At 33.0% G+C, this 17,672-nt stretch overlaps 2 protein-coding genes across 3 annotated transcripts; one reads left to right on the top strand and one right to left on the bottom strand.

Annotated features, from left to right (window-relative positions):
• Window positions 1–4,087: 4,087 nt before the first annotated feature.
• On the top strand, window positions 4,088–7,949 carry LOC120067296 (immune-associated nucleotide-binding protein 9-like). Its single transcript, XM_039018836.1, has 6 exons — window positions 4,088–4,253; window positions 4,966–5,214; window positions 5,305–5,582; window positions 5,755–5,919; window positions 5,993–6,127; window positions 7,531–7,949. The coding sequence occupies exons 2-6, from the start codon at window positions 4,974–4,976 to the stop codon at window positions 7,732–7,734; spliced, it is 1,023 nt and encodes a 340-aa protein (XP_038874764.1). The 5' UTR covers window positions 4,088–4,253; window positions 4,966–4,973; the 3' UTR covers window positions 7,735–7,949.
• Window positions 7,950–8,154: 205 nt separating this feature from the next.
• On the bottom strand, window positions 8,155–10,399 carry LOC120067294 (12-oxophytodienoate reductase 2-like). Of its 2 annotated transcripts, none has more exons than XM_039018835.1 (5): window positions 10,239–10,399; window positions 9,973–10,113; window positions 9,775–9,854; window positions 9,246–9,419; window positions 8,155–8,945 (listed from the first exon to the last, which is right to left on the bottom strand). In XM_039018835.1, exons 1-5 carry the CDS (start codon window positions 10,319–10,321, stop codon window positions 8,359–8,361), a joined length of 1,065 nt encoding a protein of 354 aa, XP_038874763.1. In that variant the 5' UTR covers window positions 10,322–10,399; the 3' UTR covers window positions 8,155–8,358. The 2 variants fall into 2 exon arrangements, with proteins under 2 accessions (XP_038874763.1, XP_038874762.1); XM_039018834.1 differs by having other exon boundaries at window positions 9,724–9,854.
• Between the last annotated feature and the right edge of the window lie 7,273 nt (window positions 10,400–17,672).

Below are 17,672 nucleotides of genomic sequence, written 5' to 3' on the forward strand. Positions count from 1 at the left end.
TTGCCTATCACTCTTTATTGTGATAACAGCGGGGCTGTGGAAAATTCGAAGGAGCCTCGGAGTCATCATCGAGGTAAGCACATTGAACGGAAATATCACCTGATCAGGGAGATTGTGCATCGCAGTGATGTGATAGTCACGAAGATCGCATCAGAGCACAATGTTGTTGATCCCTTTACAAAGGCCCTCACGGCTAAAGTGTTCAAGGATCACTTGGAGAGTTTGGATCTGTGGGACATGCGATAACTTGTCTAGGGCAAGTGGAAGGTGATACTGGGGTATGCCCTAGTTTATTGTATATTATACATTTTTATATTTTATTGTACATTAGTCTCCCGAGTCATTAGAATAAGTGGGAGATTGTTGGGATTGGTGTTCTAATTCTCCCGGAGTCTCGTTGTTTGTAATGATACACATTGTTTGATGAATAAAATAAATGTTATTTCATTCTGGCATTTATTCATATCCAATAAACAAAGCTCATTGGTTATCTTATGTGAACTTAAGCATGTATATGTGATATACAAGTGGATCATACCTTAAGTGATAACCTAAATAGGTCTGTAGTATAAGGATTAAGGTGGGATACCTGATCTTGGTGACACTATGCATACGGCCCGCTTTGTAGAGGTTTGCAAGTGTTGTAAACTACTACAGATGGTAGATCCTGACCATTCATGTGGAGACGTGCGAGCGGGGGTGTTCTATATAAAGAGCTGTCTCTTATACACATCTAGATGTGTATAAGAGACAGCTATATATAACGTCGTTGATACTAGAGACTTACATCTCACCTAAATAACCATAGGTGACACGGCCTCAATCCTGAATGTTTTGAGAACTTCTACCATTGAGGGCGGTCCTTTGATTAGTATGGGTGAGAGTGGCCAGATTGCCAACTCAACATGCCTACCTTTTAAGGGACTTGTCTGATCTAGGAGCTGGGAACTCAATCCACAAAATGGAATTCACTTCTTTCCCAAAGTAGGGATAAGTAGAGAGATTACTCCCTTAAGGGCTGATTCTAGAGCTTAAACATAGTGGCCACAGCTTCTTTTTGGAAGAGATGACTCATTCATAGTAGGACTATGACTTATGTTCATTAGAGGGATCAGTGGTACTTAATAGGGGTGTTCATGGGTTGGGCTGGATTGGGTTGAAAGACTTTTTAGACCCAACCCAATTGTTTAAGTTGTAAATTTTTTCAACCCAAATAACCCTTATTAAAAAATGAACCCAACCCAACCCAATCATGAAATATTTGGGTTGGGTTGGTTCGGTTAATTGGGTAATTTATTTAAAATTTTGTTCTAAAAAGAAGCAAAACGTAAATATGTAAAAATATAATTTAATTATTTTCATATATTGAATTAAGATTAACAACTCAATTTCAATTTATATAGTAAAAATTTTCCTTCTAAAGTGCAAAGAAACTAATTTTGAGAGTTGTTGAAGTATATATTATTAAAAAAATATTGGAATTAAATAAAATTAAAATCAATGTATAAGTAATTGTGTTATAAGTAATAAAAAATATATTTTAAAGTTAATAATAAATTCAGGTTGGTTCAGGCTGGTTTGGGTTATATTAGGTAAACCCATGAACCAACCCAACCCATAAAATTTTCATTTATTTGAACCCAACCCAACCCAAATGAGTTGATGACCCAACCTTGATCGACTTTTTCAGGTCATTGAGTTTTTTGAACACCCCTAGTACTTAAGGAGGTAGATGTAACTACAGGGGCATAACGGTTATTGGCTTAGTTGTACCTACGAGCGATTTGTGAAGGGTTGTCGCACTAATGATTGATTAAGATGGACACATAATATATTTGTGGTAAGGAGAGTTCAGCTGTCGGTCTTTAGTGGAGTGCCTGGCAGTTAACCGATGGTGGATCCCGTAACTAAAGAGTTTAGTCAGTTATTCACGTACCGTTGGAGCTTCGAACTATAGGTCCATAAGGTCCCCTTGGTAGCTCAATGGATTCAGTTGAGGATCAGTTCTTGGAGTTGATTTGAAATGTTCAAATTGACGAGAGGTAATTCGATTATATATGATATGATCGATATGATGTATGGATACATCTAGTGGAGGATTAATTTAAATGAGATTTACATTAAGTACCATGGAATAGAAAAAGAGTTATGGTTTATATGTTTCATGAGATGAAATATTAAAACTATAGGTTATAAATATTAAATATAGTATGTTAAGTTAGTTATCATTTATATTTAGGGTACCCTGTTAAATGAATTTCATTTAGTTACTTTTAATAAAATTATTAATTTTGGTCTTTTATCTAATCATGAAAAAGTATGGTTTTGAAATGTATGCATGCATGTTTATAGTAACGACCTAGTTTAAGTCCTAGGAGTTGGGTTGTTACAATTTATTAATATTTTTAGTTTTTAATATAATTTTGTATTTTAAAATTAGGAAAAAGTAACTTTTTGGTCACTAGGTTTTGAGGTTAGTTTTTACTGTGTCCCTAGATTTCAAAATGTTACACATTTAATTCTTAAGTTTTGAGTTTGGTTTCATTTTGGTCCCTAAGTTTCAAAATTTTACAACCCATTGAGATTTGAGTTTTGTTTCAAGTTGGTTCTTAGGTTTCAAGATTTTACACTTTTAACCTGATTTTTTTTTATTAAATACTCATTTTTAGTCATTGACGTAAATGTTTATTAATTAATTTAAGGAAAATTGTATTGGGTGGCAAAACATAATTATATATTAGCAACTATAGCTTTACTTTTTACACTTTGCATCTATAGCAAAAACCATGCATGATTTTTATCTCATTTTAATCTCTTCCATGTTTTTCTTTTTCTTTTTTTCTTTTTATTTGTTTTTTCTTTCTCACGTGCGCGTGAAGCAGCTCCCTTGCACTTCATTCTCACGTGCTAGATGCAGACGCCGCCTCACTCCAGACCTAGTCACTTGAAGACATCGTTGCCGCCTAGATCTGTCAGTCTTCATCCAAACACACCGCTTTCGCCGCCAAGTGTCGTAGTCGTCTCCACGTCTGCGCACGCAAGCCTGCTATCAATCGCCAATGGACGAACCAGTCACTGAAAGCCGTCGATTCTCACATAGGTCTCCCTCTCTCTTTCTCTTATGACTATTTGTTGCACAAGAAGTCGTCAGCCGACCGTTGCCCAGTCTTTGTTGACGTCAGTGACCATTGCCCAACCACCATTCACCTCCGTCATTGCCAGCTTGAGCGTGTTTGGGCTAATAGGCCTACATCAAGTAGTTTGAGTTCTATTATAGTATCTTTTTTCATCGATAACACCATTCTGATTCCTCTATTCAACGACGCCACTCTAAATCAGGATCAGGTCGTCGGTAAATATCTTGTATCAAATGTACATTAATAATATATTAAGTATAGCAAGTGTATCGAAAGTATATTAGTGGTGTATCAAGGGTACAAGTTTGAGTATACTGATATCAGGGGTATCAGGTGTATAAGATGTATAAATGTATCAAGTGTATATCAAATATGTTTGTACTTTTTTTATATTTTGTGGGTTGTGCTTCTTTTTTACCATTTTGCAAAAGCAATAAGTTTGGACAATGGGTCTAATATTTAAAACTTAATTTGCGAAATTTACAAGAAGCCCTTGATTAAATTAATTATGAAGTAAAATTTTAAATTTAATTTTAATAGTGATGAAAATTAAGAAAACTTAATTAATTATAATTATTGTAATTATTTTAAATTAATTAACAATCATTAATACTAAAGATGAAAAATTAATATTTAGCGAAAAAATAGATTAAAACTCTAAATTTTGAAACTTAGAGATTAAGTTGAAACCAAATTCAAAATGAAAGGATTAAATATGCAATATTTTGAAATGGATTAAATGTACAACATTTTGAAATTTAAGGACTAAATGAAAATTAAAGTATAAAAAAATCTATTTTTCCCTCAAAATTACTATTAAAATTACTTAAAACAAAAAGTTTTAAAAAGCATAATCCAAAACAAATCCTTAATTTTGATGTGATATGTACATAAAAATAGGGTAAATATCGATTTTCCTTATAAGTTCAATTTTAAAATATAAAAATTAGAATTAAAATCGATCACTCTGCCTGTTCCAATCCAACAGTGGACCGACAGTCGTTTCAGTTCTATGTTCATAAACCCTACTTTCGATTGGATTCTTGAGTTGTTTTCCCTCCAGCATCCTCCCCCATTTCATCTTCGTTCCGACGGAATTTTTTCTCTTTGATTTCGGTACTGCTTCAAATTCGACTTTTTGTTTTTAGGTTTCATTTTTGCTTTTAGATTTCCGCAGTTATTGGCTTCTGAGGTAGAATACACCATTTAAGAATAATTTTCTTCTCTACCTTGAAAATGGTTTCTGAAAACGATAGGTTCATTGGCCCTCTATAATTTCCTTGATCCGTCCATGTACTTTCTGGCTCTGGGTCTCTTTCTCTGTGAATACGGACTTCGATGGCTGAATTGATACTATACACTTTTTACCATCATCTTAGCGTGGTGGCGTACTGGGGGTTTGTCACCTTCCTAAAACGAGACAGTTTAGTTTGGCTAGCATGTTCATGGCCTTTCAAGTGTTGGATATTTTTAGCACAATAAATGTGTTAGACACTAGTACAAAGTCTATAGAGGTCAACTATTTGTTAAACATGTATCAAACACTAGACTTTGAACAAATTTTGAGAGTCAAATGCATCAAACTCATTTACGTAACTCGGTATATAAATGCATTAATCTATTGGCTTTGAATCTCTTGTTGTACAAAAATGATATATATTTTAAAATGTATATTTTAATATATGCGTCTTTGCTGTATTTGTGTCTTAGATTTTTTTAAAATGTTGTGTCTCCATGTGTGCTTCTTAGCCGCCTCTCTGGTTTACGATGTCAGTATTCTTATCTGTTATGGTAAGAAGGCTACTAATTGCAATCTGACTTTCTACAGTAAGACAAATGGGTGGGAGCGCTATAGATGAAGATTGGCAGCTTGACCTTACTTCCCCAACCAGGAGAAGTGCTCAAACTGTGGTTTTAGTCGGTCGTACAGGCAATGGGAAAAGTGCTACTGGCAATAGTATTCTTGGAAGGAAGGCATTTAAGTCGAAGGCAAGTTCTTCGGGTGTGACGATCACTTCTGAATTGCAGACAACTGTACTAACAGATGACCAAGAGATAACTGTTATTGACACCCCAGGTATGAATGAGCTAACTGATAGGCACCATCACTTAGTTTCAAAGGCGAAGGTATAACAATCTAAAACAATCCATTTTTTCAACGTTGTAGGGCTGTTTGACTTTTCTCTTGGATCAGAGTTTGTTGGCAAGGAAATTGTCAAATGTATTGATCTGGCCAAGGATGGTATTCATGCCGTTCTTTTAGTTTTTTCAGTCCGGAGTCGTTTTTCTCTGGAAGAAGAGGCTGCCCTTCGTAGCCTGCAAACTTTGTTTGGTAGCAAAATTTTCAACTACATGATTGTTGTTTTTACTGGGGGTGACGAACTTGAAGAAAATGACGATACATTGGAAGATTACTTAGGTCATTCATGCCCTGATCCGTTAAAGGTTGCCTTTTTGTAGCTTGCACTAAGTTGTTCCTTATTCTAGGATGTATCTATTGTTTCTTTTAAAATTTTTAGTATGTCGTAGATTCTCAATCATTTATTCAAATTCATATTCGTTGTAAAAATTTAATACTACCAATTATTGAATTATTTTATCATTACCATTGTTGCAGGATATCCTTGCCTTGTGTCAAAACCGATGTGTGCTTTTTGATAATAAGACTAAGGACGAATTAAGGAAGGTTGGACAAGTTCAACAACTGCTCTTCCTTGTTAATGGCATTATGATGCAAAACGGTGGACAACCCTATTCAGATGAGTTATTCACCGAACTGAAGGTACTACTAAACTACATAGATTTCTTTACAATTGTTTCAGGACAAAGCCCCTGATAACAAATTAATCTTATAGATGGGGGCTATGAAACTACGTGATCAACAAAAAGAGGTTGATTCTCTTGAAGGCTACACCAAGCAAGAAATTTTGGAGCTGAAGGAGCAGATGCACCATTCATACGATGAGCAGTTGAAAAGAATTACAGATATGGTAATTTGAAGCTCTACTGTTTTTCAGTAAATTATGAAGGCGGTCTAGTTGATAATATTATTTTGCTGTCATGCTTTTTTTTTTTAAAGAACCGAACTTTTATTGAAAAAAATTATGAAAGAATATGTTACAAGGGCTCAAAAGAACAAGAAGTTCCACTGAAGGAAGAGACTTCAGTCAAGAAAAATGAGACGTATGATTGCAAAAGATTTTGTTACCAATGCCTAGTGTGAAACATAGAACCGAGCGAGGGATCAAACGTGACAAGGACCCCTTCCATCCCTCTAAAGGTTCTATTGTTTCTTTCTTCCAAACACTCCATAAAATGACACAAACTCCAGCTTGCCAATGTGTTGTTATCTAGACTTTTGCCAATAGGAAAATGCAGACATTGTTTTTCTCTGAGAGTGATGAGAAAGATTGCCAACCTGTCATGAAAGGACTGGGAATGGGATTGACATTGTTGGCCATGAAATGTTGATGATTAGAGTTGTTGGGCACAGACTTAATTTTAGATTCTTCAGAATAATTTGATTATGGTTAGCATATTATTACACAAGGATGATATATTTCTTTCCAAAGAAATAGAACTTTCATTGGGAAAAGTGAAAAAAAAATGTACTAGGGCGTAAATCAACAAGCTCAACAAGAAGGGAGGTCTTAAACTAACTACAAAAGGAACTCCAATCCAGCAAAATCAAATCAAGATCATAACGACAAAAAGGCCTAGTGATTGATGGCCGCAAGGAGCCATCTTAACCCTCACCAGCCCCCAACCTTGTCACACAACCTTTCCACATCTCTACAAATCTCTACAAACTCCCCATAAAATAGCATTGAAACTAACGTGCTACAAAAGTTTTCCCTTCTCCCAGAAAGGGGAACTTAAGAGCACCTCCTCAATCATAGCATATACAAATAATCAGTCCTATTGTAGTTGTGGAATTTATGAATCTATCATTTTACAAATTTTGTGGAGCAAATTTAACTTTCATGCAAATTTAGTTTGGACGGGATGGGATTATGGTGTATCCGAAGAATCACAAATCATAAGTGGTGAACCCGAAGGTTCATTAGCATAAGATGTACACAGCCTGCCATATGTGCACATATTGACATAGAATCTCATCATAGGCAGTCATTTTTTTTCTTTTCTTTTTCTTTTTTGTTTTTTTGTTTTGTTTTTTTTTTTTTTTTTGGGTATTTCTGGTCAAAAGTGAAAATATTTTTTTCCTTTTTCTTAGGCCATAAGTGGCCTACAGATATCCTTCACATGTTTAGAGAGAGCAACAGAAGCATACAAATGTTTATATTTAGAGAGTGTGTGTCACCGTGCCTGTATGAAGTTCTAAGTTTCTTGGTATTCTGACAAGATTCACAAATATCTATTTTTTTTTTCATAGGTTGAGTTGAAGCTTAGAGAAACAACTGTAAGACTTGAACAAAAACTGGCAGAAGAACAAGCAGCGAGACTGAAGGCAGAAGAGCATGCACGACATGCTCAGAGAGAATCTAGTGATGAAATTCGTAAACTCAGGGAGAATCTACAGAAAGCAGAGGAAGAGCTTCGCAGGCGTGGTGAGTCGTCTCACTGCACCATCCTTTGATAAGAATTTGGTGTTAAGATTTACTAGAGTAAATATTATCTTTATGAAATCTCAAAAAGAATATTTCCCATCCGCCTCCCACCATGGTGCCTTTTACGGAGGTTTACATTAACGGTGCAACTGATTAAATGATGTCTATAATTCTAGGGTCCTTTTATTATCAAACATTTCTGATTGCATTTAACTTCTATGTATATGAAAATTCCATTGCCTAATCATTTATGTGCCCAACCATTTAAACTGATATGAGTAGTTATTTCTGGTCACATAGTAAGTGTTTGATAGAATGTCGAAGATTGATGAAAAAAAAAAACTACTATTTCATGTCACAGCATGTCCCTATCCTCCATCCAGCAAGAACGATATTCACATTTGTATGAAACGCATATGGCCTAAATTGGATATTTGTACTCGTGTTCATGGTTTAAATTTATCTGGTCATTGAATCCGTGCTTGCTTCTACTATAATCCACTCCATTTTGTTATACATCTGGAATGGAATCATGATCACCGAATTCGCTCCATTATGTTATACATCTGGAATGGAAACATAATCAACGAATTACATGGAGACTAACTATTTATTTAAAGAAGCCAAATGGAAGTCACTTCGAATGAGAATTGCTACTCTTCCAGGAAGGGATAGTCTGTGTAACCAACTACTGGATCTGATAAGTAAAAAGTATTCCTATTGTACTTGTTGAGAGGAGCATCTATCTCGAATCTCCTTGGCAAGTCTGGATTTGCCAAGAACCAACGTCCATAAGCAATGAGATTGGCTTGATTTTCGGCAATGGCTCTGTTTCCATCTTCCCTATCGTACCCCCCAGCAGCTATGAATGTACTGTTGAATGCCTTTCTCATTGGTAAGAGGCTACGAGGACACTCAACCTCCTCAGGAACACTTTCCATCCGTGGCTCCACCATGTGGCAGTACAAAATTCCATATTTGTTCAAACTCTCCACCATGTAGAGTCCCAAAGCTTCTGGATTTGAATCTCCTGCCTCCATCAAATCTGCAAACGGTGATAGTCTTATCCCAACTCTATCTCCACCTATCTCATTTACGATAGCTTCAACTACTTCTAGAGCAAATCTGCAACGGTTTTCCAGAGACCCTCCGTATTGGTCTGTTCGGTCATTCACGTGATCTTTCATGAACTGTTCAATGAGATAACCGTGAGCTGCATGGATTTCAACTCCATCGAAACCTGTATATTCATTCAACTTCCATTATCAGTGCCGGGTAGAAAAAGTGAAGCCCCAATTGGAGTTGTTCACCCAAAATACATAAAATCAAGAAAGTAAACATAAAATCAGGCTTAAAAGTAGAAACAATTATGGCTAGCTAACTCGTCACTTTTCCAAGCTCATGCCTTGCAGACTTGTCTTATTGAGTAAAATAGAGAAGTTGTGCTGCTTGATGAATTTTTAGTCTTAATCAGTCATGAAAGAAGCTTATAATCTAGTCCTGGCAGGATTTATGTTAGTTTTCTGAAAATAGGACTTACCAGCTTCAATGGAATTCCTGGCTGCAAGTCTAAAATCGTTGACAATTTCAGGGATTTCATCTGTTCTTAGACGTCGTGGAGGACTAAAATATTCAATATCACCATTAGCCTCAACTTGTGGGGACAGTGGCTTGTCTGTTGATGAGATTGGAGCTTGTCCATTTGGTTTAGAACCTATATGCATCAGGGAAAATATATATGGGCAGAATGAACACTTGTTGAGTTAACCACTATGGCAAATCATAAAATCAACTGCTTGTTGTGTATAGCCACCAAATACATTCCCACATCCGTGCATTTTGCAGGCAATATTCAGTGGTCACAAACATCGGATTTTTTGGTCGAGGATATAATATATGGACAAGTTGAGTTATATTCTAGGTTTTGGAGTTAAAGTTGATATTTTGACAAATTTGAGTAAGAAGAGGAGTTCTAGTTTTGTATGGGCTAGTCTTTAATGTTGAAAAAGAAAACACACCCGAATTTGAAACTCTCCCTACGTGCCATATCTGACAAAAGAATGTACCACCTTTGCTATGAACAGCATCTACAATTGGTTTCCATGCTTCAACTTGCTCTTTTGTCCATATCCCAGGTGTATCAGGATATCTTAGATGTTAGAAGACAGAAACAGATTAGTGGAATTAAACTCAAAATAATGCTGTTCTTAGAAAGTTGAGCTCAAGAGGCCTTTTTTCCTGAAAAGAAAATGAAGAAGTTTGTTTACCCTTGGGCAGTATCAGAAACCCCAGTAGCCTCAGCTATCAAGAAACCCCCTTTGCTGGTTCTCTGGGAGTAATACAAGATAGCATGTTCCTGAGGAACATTGTTGTAAGATCTGTGCCTTGTCAATGGAGCCAATACGATTCTGAAGAATAATCATTGATGAGAGGAAAAATATAAGCAAGGCAGGGACTGAAGATGGTGAATTAGATAGATGATACTTGAAAGACAGGAAGATGCAAATGGTGAGAAATGGATGGATGGAAGTACCTGTGAGAAAGATTAAACTTCCCCATCTTGTAAGGAGTGAGGAGAGGAATGGTGGGAGTTTGATCATTGTTGTTTTCACCCATTTCTTTTGCTTTGACTTTACTGTTTCTTTTCTTGGTCCGTTGCTCTTCCTTGGCACAAAATTCAATGGGGAGAGAGGCTTTAGGTCTTTATAAAACTGGTTAAATTACTAAAAAGGTCAGAATATGTCCCCTAAACTTTAACTTTTGGGTTTGTGATAGGTTTTTAAATTTTCATTCTTGTGTATAATAGATTGTTGACAAATTTAAACAAATTTAAAATTTTTAAAATTGATTTATTAGATATACATAAACCTTTAAACTTTTAATTGTGTCTAAAAAATTCGTAACTTTTTTAAAAAATGGTAATTTATAAACAAAATTTGATACAAACAACCATACACCCAGATGGAAGAGGAACAGTGAGCAAAATGTAAGAGGTAACGTTGAATTATTATCGAGAAGAAAAAGGAATTTGCTTTGAGTGAATAAGACTCGTTACTTTTTAAACAAATTTTACTTTAATAAAGTTGCCTTTATCAGAGTTTGACCTTTCGTGTGACGTTAATTTTATCTTACTTTTGGGAGAGAACTTTAAATTCCACTGATTTTTTTTTCTTTAGCATTTCCTAATATGTATTATTAAAATAACGTGTTTTAATATAATTATGTGGTATTAGTTAAATTATTAAATTATTAATAAGTCTTGACAACCATAATGGTCAAGAGATAAAAAATTTTATTAACATTATTAGCACGAAATCAAAAGTTTAATGACTTGTTAGATATAAAATCAAAAGTTTACAAATATATAAGAAGCTTTCTCAAGTTCAATAGTTTTTAGATACTTAAAGTTTAGGAATCTATTTGGTATGAACATAAATTTCAACTACCAAACTATTAGATATCTTGTTACAAAGAAGTTAAAAAATCCTCATATTGTTAATATGTGGATGGAAATTGTTTATATGCACTTGTCACCTCCTTTTTTCATTTTTTTCTCTCTCTGTTGCTTCAATTTATGACCAATGCTTCTCCATTTTCCATCTCTTTCCCCGTATTCTTCCATATCTTCTTAATCTCTTTATTTCATTTTTCGTTCTCTAAAACTATGCAATCCTTTGATCGCCAATTTGAATATAATTCAATTGGTTTTAGACATATATTGATTAGAGATGGCAACGAGGCAGACACATGATTGTAGATGTACTTCCCATCAATATTTCATTGAATTTTTTGAAAAGGTGATAGGATGACTCCCCACTCGAAATACGAATGTTAAACGGAAAGCATTGACGAGCTCTGTGATAACAAAAACATTAACAATAAGTAAAAGCACGCAAAAGTTGGTAATCCACTTTGATGATAATTCACTTACGTGTGAGGCAGTGTACCCAGGAAAGATAATCCAATAACATTAAAGAGTTTAGCAGTTTACAATATAGTACTCATCTGTAATACACGATTATTATAGTGACTCACGTAGAGTTCAACTCACTAACTACCTAGGCTTCCCCTAAATATGAGATTCCCTATCAAATGTACTTAGGTTCCTCCCTAAGTTTGATAATATTAGTGTTCGATACTTCAACTTTTGATAGTGTGTGAGACTTCTCTCACTAAGATATCTTCCCCTTAGTCAGTGAACTCCCTTCACTGGTGAACCTTGGGATACCTTTGAGCTAGCGAATTCTTTTTCGAAGCTGAGTCTTAGGCTCCCCCTAAGATTGAGAATCCCTTCTCTGGAAATAATGGCTTAGGCTCTCCTAAGACTGTGATTTACTTCAAAGTGTTGCACTTCAATGGATAAAGAACTTGCACAGCACAATAGTAAGCAACAAGTAAGAACACAATATTGCACAACAATGGGTGTGGAACAAAACACGTCTTGCTTGATTAACAAAAGCGACAACCTTAAAGAGTGGCATAATTCTTCTTTAAAAGCGAGGGCAAATAAGGAAAGAACTTCCGAAAAAATATCTCCCTTCTTTATCAAAATAAGATCTGTTATAACAAGAAAAATATCGATTAATATATTTCTACTGAGATAACCCCGATTAGGAAATAAAAAATATTTCGTATATAAATTCCAGATTAGAAAAGAAAAATATTCTGCAGGATAATGACTTGTCTGAGGCAGATGTTAAGACAACATTTGTGACAACTGTGAAAACCACTAGAAACTGCCTTAGGAAAAATATAAAGACAATAAGCAAATTTCAAATAATTTTCATCACCACCTTTGGCCAATTCTTCATTTGAGAAGTTAAGGTTAGAGTCGAAGAATCTCTGATCAGGGATTGAGTCCCCATAAGAAAAAAGAAACCATGTTTTCCATTTTAATATGTTATTTATTAAAATTTGATAAGTATATTAACAGTGTACCTACTTAATAGTATTGTTTATTTAAATAACTAATCTACACATCTTGTAGTTTTTAATCATATATTTTAATACAAAAAAATTATTATTTTATTAAATCACATATGATAAATGAATACTTTGTATTTCATGGACAATTTTGAAGAATTGGGCTCTATTTTGGCCAATTTGTACACTTACCCATTTCCAAACCATAGGCTCATTATTCAAACTCAAGACAAGTTAGCCCAATTTTTAGAATACCCCATTTTTCTCCTTTTTTGGTTATTCTAAAATTTGGCCAAAAAAATCATATTTTATATATTTATTTATTATTATTGTACTTTTCTAAACTTATTATCATGACTATGTTTTGAAACTTTTTATTTTAATTGTAGTTTTCCTAAATTAAAAAAAAAAACTTTATTAGGACAAATATTGCACAATTGAATTAACACATCCAAGAAATAGGAAGATCTCCGTCTCTTGATGACAATTAATAAAAATTAAAATAAGGAAAAAAAAGGACAATATATATATACATATATATATATAATAAGAGTAAAAATATATATTTTAAAAAAGAAGTAAGAAGAGTTTTCCATACAACAAACTATGATCAGATAACTAGATGTAAAAATGTAACTAAGAATACATCTAAGTACTCTTCTTAGTTTTATGACCTCCAATAATTATTATGTTCGAGTGTTTTTATGAAGTTTGAGTAATTCTATATTCTACGCATTAAATAGGTTAAAATATTATTTTGGTCTCTACGTTTTGAAGTGTTTAATAAATATATGTATTTTTAGTTTATGTACTTTCAAGAAATTTTAAATTTAGTCCCTACTGCTTGTTTACTATTAATTTTTCATTTTTTTTTTTTTTTGGTTATTTGTTAGCATTTTCACTATAAATTTTAAAAATATATTCATATATTGTTAGAAATTTGTAGTTGGCTTTATATTTGGTTAAGGTTGCAGAAGTTTGGTTTTTAAGTGATTCTTGACTAATATTCTTATACTTAGGGGGAACCCAAGTTTTATTGGGAGGGAGTCTCACACTTAAGGGGAACCTAAGTGGATATTCACTTAGTTGAACATTTTGTGTGTCACTATATTTGCTGTAGATTTACAAATAAGTACAATGTTGTAATTGTTTAACTTCTTATTGATAAAAGTATCTTTCTATGGGCACAAAGTCTCTCAAACATAGGTGATACATCGTCGAATTGGGTTACCAAACTCTTTATGGTATTTTTTTATATTTGTATTCTTTTTGTTTTCTGGTTGTTCTTGCAAGTGTTCACACATCGTGCGTGACATTAGTACTCTGTGTGGTCGCTAACCTTTATTTCACATATTATATTTATGATGACTTGTAGAAATACAAGTTATTGTCTCTCAAAAGTTGAAACAATCAGGATTCTTAATGATAAAAACACATTTGTCTTAAAGGAAAATGCATGGAATTTCGCAAACACTACTAGTCTTTACAAAAACATACTTTTTTATATAACTGCTTCACTAACGCATCTTATCATAAAATTTTAAGAAAATTTGCTAAGTATCGCAGGCTAAGCTAACGCACAAATATGCGTCCGAAGTTGGCCAACGCAGAGAAGATATATTGGTTTATGTTGCTCCTGTCAAATCACCACTTGCAAGTATGGGTATGTGACTGTCAGCGTCTGAAAAGTGACTAAACTGGCAGATGGCTAATCAGGGCATGGAAATTAATGTTGTCTTTATCACAAGTTGCTGAGGAAAATACCTATAAATAGGAAGACTTGCAACCAAAGAAGAGATTCATATATTTTTCAGATAGAAAGCTTTAGAACTTAGATCGTAGTACTTTGTTACTGCAAGAACATAGGAGGGCAAGAACCATTGTCATCATTGATCAAGGAGAATTGTAGAAGACCAAGCTTGAAAGGGAATTCTTCTTCATCTCTTCACCAAGTTTGTTGTACACGCATTTGGATCAAGCCAAAGAGGACAAGAGATTGAACTCCACCGCTTGACTCTTTTCTTTTCTCACTCCATTACCAATTTTCATCTCATGCGATCAAGTATTATTATTGTAATGACATTTTCATTATTTATTCAACCGTGCATTTGATCCATCACTTTTGCCTTTGTTTACATGCTATTGTGTGATAGATGCGTTTATGACTTGTTGCTTGCTTATTGCCCAAAGCTTTAATCATTCTGATTATCTGGTTGAAGTTATAACTCAGTTAAAAGTATTTGAGAGAATAGGATAACTAGAAACGTATTAAGTCAGAACGCACAGTAGATTTAGAGAAAAATACTTGTATTTTATTGCTTTCTATAGCAACACATGCACCCTAGAAATAGGAACATATGTGACATTTGCATTGAGAAATGTTGAATAATATCATAGAAATAGAAACCTAACGCATCTGCATACATCTGGTTTGTAAACGAGCATCTCTGTTACCTTCATTTTTACCCATTCCCTTGTACACGTGTTCATCTTACTTGGATCAATGCATACCCCTAACACTTAGCACCATTCATTCATTAAGCCCCGCGTTTCACTTGATCTCTTGTGTTTTCTTGTATGCATGTAGTAAGATTAGTGTAGATAATTTTCTCCTGCATTTATTTAAAGCCCTTTTGCAACTGTTGCAATGCAAGGCCTGCGTTAGTCTAGTATAAATCCCTGTGTTCGACCTTGGACTTAGATTTATACTTGGATCTTACTCAGAAAAAGCTTGTGCACATTATAGAGAGTGTAATACGACACGTCAACGCATCATCCAATCTTCTCACCTAGAGAAGTGATTTATCATTCATCTTCATTCACCTCAATCGTGCTTTACATCTTTATTTATAATACACTTCTAGCACACATCATAAAGAATGAACAATTTCTTTGCATACAAATTATTTTCATATTTAGTCAATTCGATAAAATAAACTTTAATTTAAGAGACTAAATTTAAAACTCATTATAAATAAATGGCATAAAATTAGACATGCAAAAGTAACAAAGACTAAAATTCAACCTTAAAGTACTGTAAGGATCATCGACATCTCCTCTACTTTATGAAGGCCGTTAATTCAAGAACTAAACTAAACTATTTCTTAAACTTAAATTATTAAGTTCCATTTGATAACCATTTGATTTTTAATTTCTAGTTTTTGAAAAGTAAACATATTTTCTCTAAATTTCTTATCATAATTTTCATCTTTCATGAGTCTAGTTGATAGTCAAATTTCAAAAACAAAAATAAATTTTTAAAAACATTTTTCTAAAAAAAATTCAAAACTTTGCTTGATTTTTGAAAACATGGATAGGTAATAAATAAAAACGTAAGAAATTTATCGATGGAATGAAATGTTTATAAACTTATTTTTTAAAAGCTAAAAGTTAAAAACCAAATAGTTATACAAATGTAGTCATTACACGATTTTGAAACCTAACTAAAGTCTGACCTATTATCTAAACCACGTGGCCAAAGTAAGTGTAATTTGCTCATTTCTTTTTTACATTAAGAAAGGAAAGTTGTCTGTGATCAACAATATCAAATTTCAACTCCAATTAATTGCAACTTGTTAGGTCAATATTTGTTTAAATACATTAAATACGAGATTTGATGATGCAGTACACTCAAACTTAAGTATGTTTAATATAATAATAAAAAAACAACTTCAATAACTCTGATGCATGATCGTGACACATCAATTGGTTAAGACATATATTCTGGACCAAAAGATTAGAGATTCGAATTTTTATCCTTAAATTCCGAAAACAATACAAGTTAATGATTAAAATAACGAACTCACCCAAATAGTTAAAATAACAAACTCACCCTCCCTTCAATAATTTCAACGTCCAATCTTTTGGTCAACTCCAACGACAATCTTCCGCGATCACTCCAGCGGCCAACTCCAACAAAACCACCTTCGACACCTAATTTTGATGATCACCTCCAACGACCACTTCAACGAACACTTCCAACTACCATCTATGCAACTACTCTGATGATCAACTTTGGCGATCACTGCAATGACCAATTCATATAGTATTTAACGGTCTTCTTTCATAGTTATTTGACGCTTTAATAGAAATATTTTGAATGTATAGTAAACCAAACAAATTTGTATATAAAAATATTTTTGAGAAAATGCAACAAAATACATGAGTGTTTTTATTTTAATTTTATTTTATAAAGTGTTTAAATGAAAATAATTAATTTTTTGAAAAACATTGTTTCCTAGTCAATATAAACACATACCCTAATATATTATTTGTTTCATGGGTCTTATCAAAGTTTAAAGCAAGAAAACTATATATATATAAAGTAAAAGTCATTTATAAAATAAAATAAAAAAAAAACGAAATTCCCAAGAAACCTTTTACAAAGACTTGTACATTTTAATTCAATTCATATATAATAAAATAACTTTTTAAAAAAATTACCTTTTTAGTCCCAAGTTTTGAAAAAGCTATCATGAGTTTTAAAAATGTATTTATTTAGTCCTTTAGTTTTAAAAAATATGTGCATTTGGTTCCTGAATTTTTAAAATGTATATTTTTAATCCTTGAATTTTAAAAAATATCTATATTTTGTCATTGAGTTTTCAAAATTGTACATTTTTAGTCCCTGAATTTTATAGAATAGATCTAGAAGTTTCTTCAAGTGATTTTTTAATTATTTAAAATAGTTATATGATATTTAAAATTAGAAAATATTATAAAAAAATTTAGAGAGAAGATAACTTTTAAAAATTATTGTTCTAATTTAAAATGTTATATAGTTATTTCAAATAATAATAAATAATAAAAAATTAAAGGACATTTCAAACCTAGTCTTAAAAATTCAGAGACTTAAAAGGTATTTTTTGAAAATTTGAAGTATGTTGGCAAGAAATACGAAAATAGGAATTTGAAAGCAAGGGATTCCATGAAAATAAAATTATACTTCATGTTTTCATATATGTATTTGGTTATATATTAAAAAATTGGATTATAATTTAAAGAATTGTATATATATTTGATACTTTATTTGTAAACCATGAAA

The sequence above is a fragment of the Benincasa hispida genome, chromosome 12 (genome assembly GCF_009727055.1).
Source record: "Benincasa hispida cultivar B227 chromosome 12, ASM972705v1, whole genome shotgun sequence".
NCBI lineage: Eukaryota > Viridiplantae > Streptophyta > Magnoliopsida > Cucurbitales > Cucurbitaceae > Benincasa > Benincasa hispida.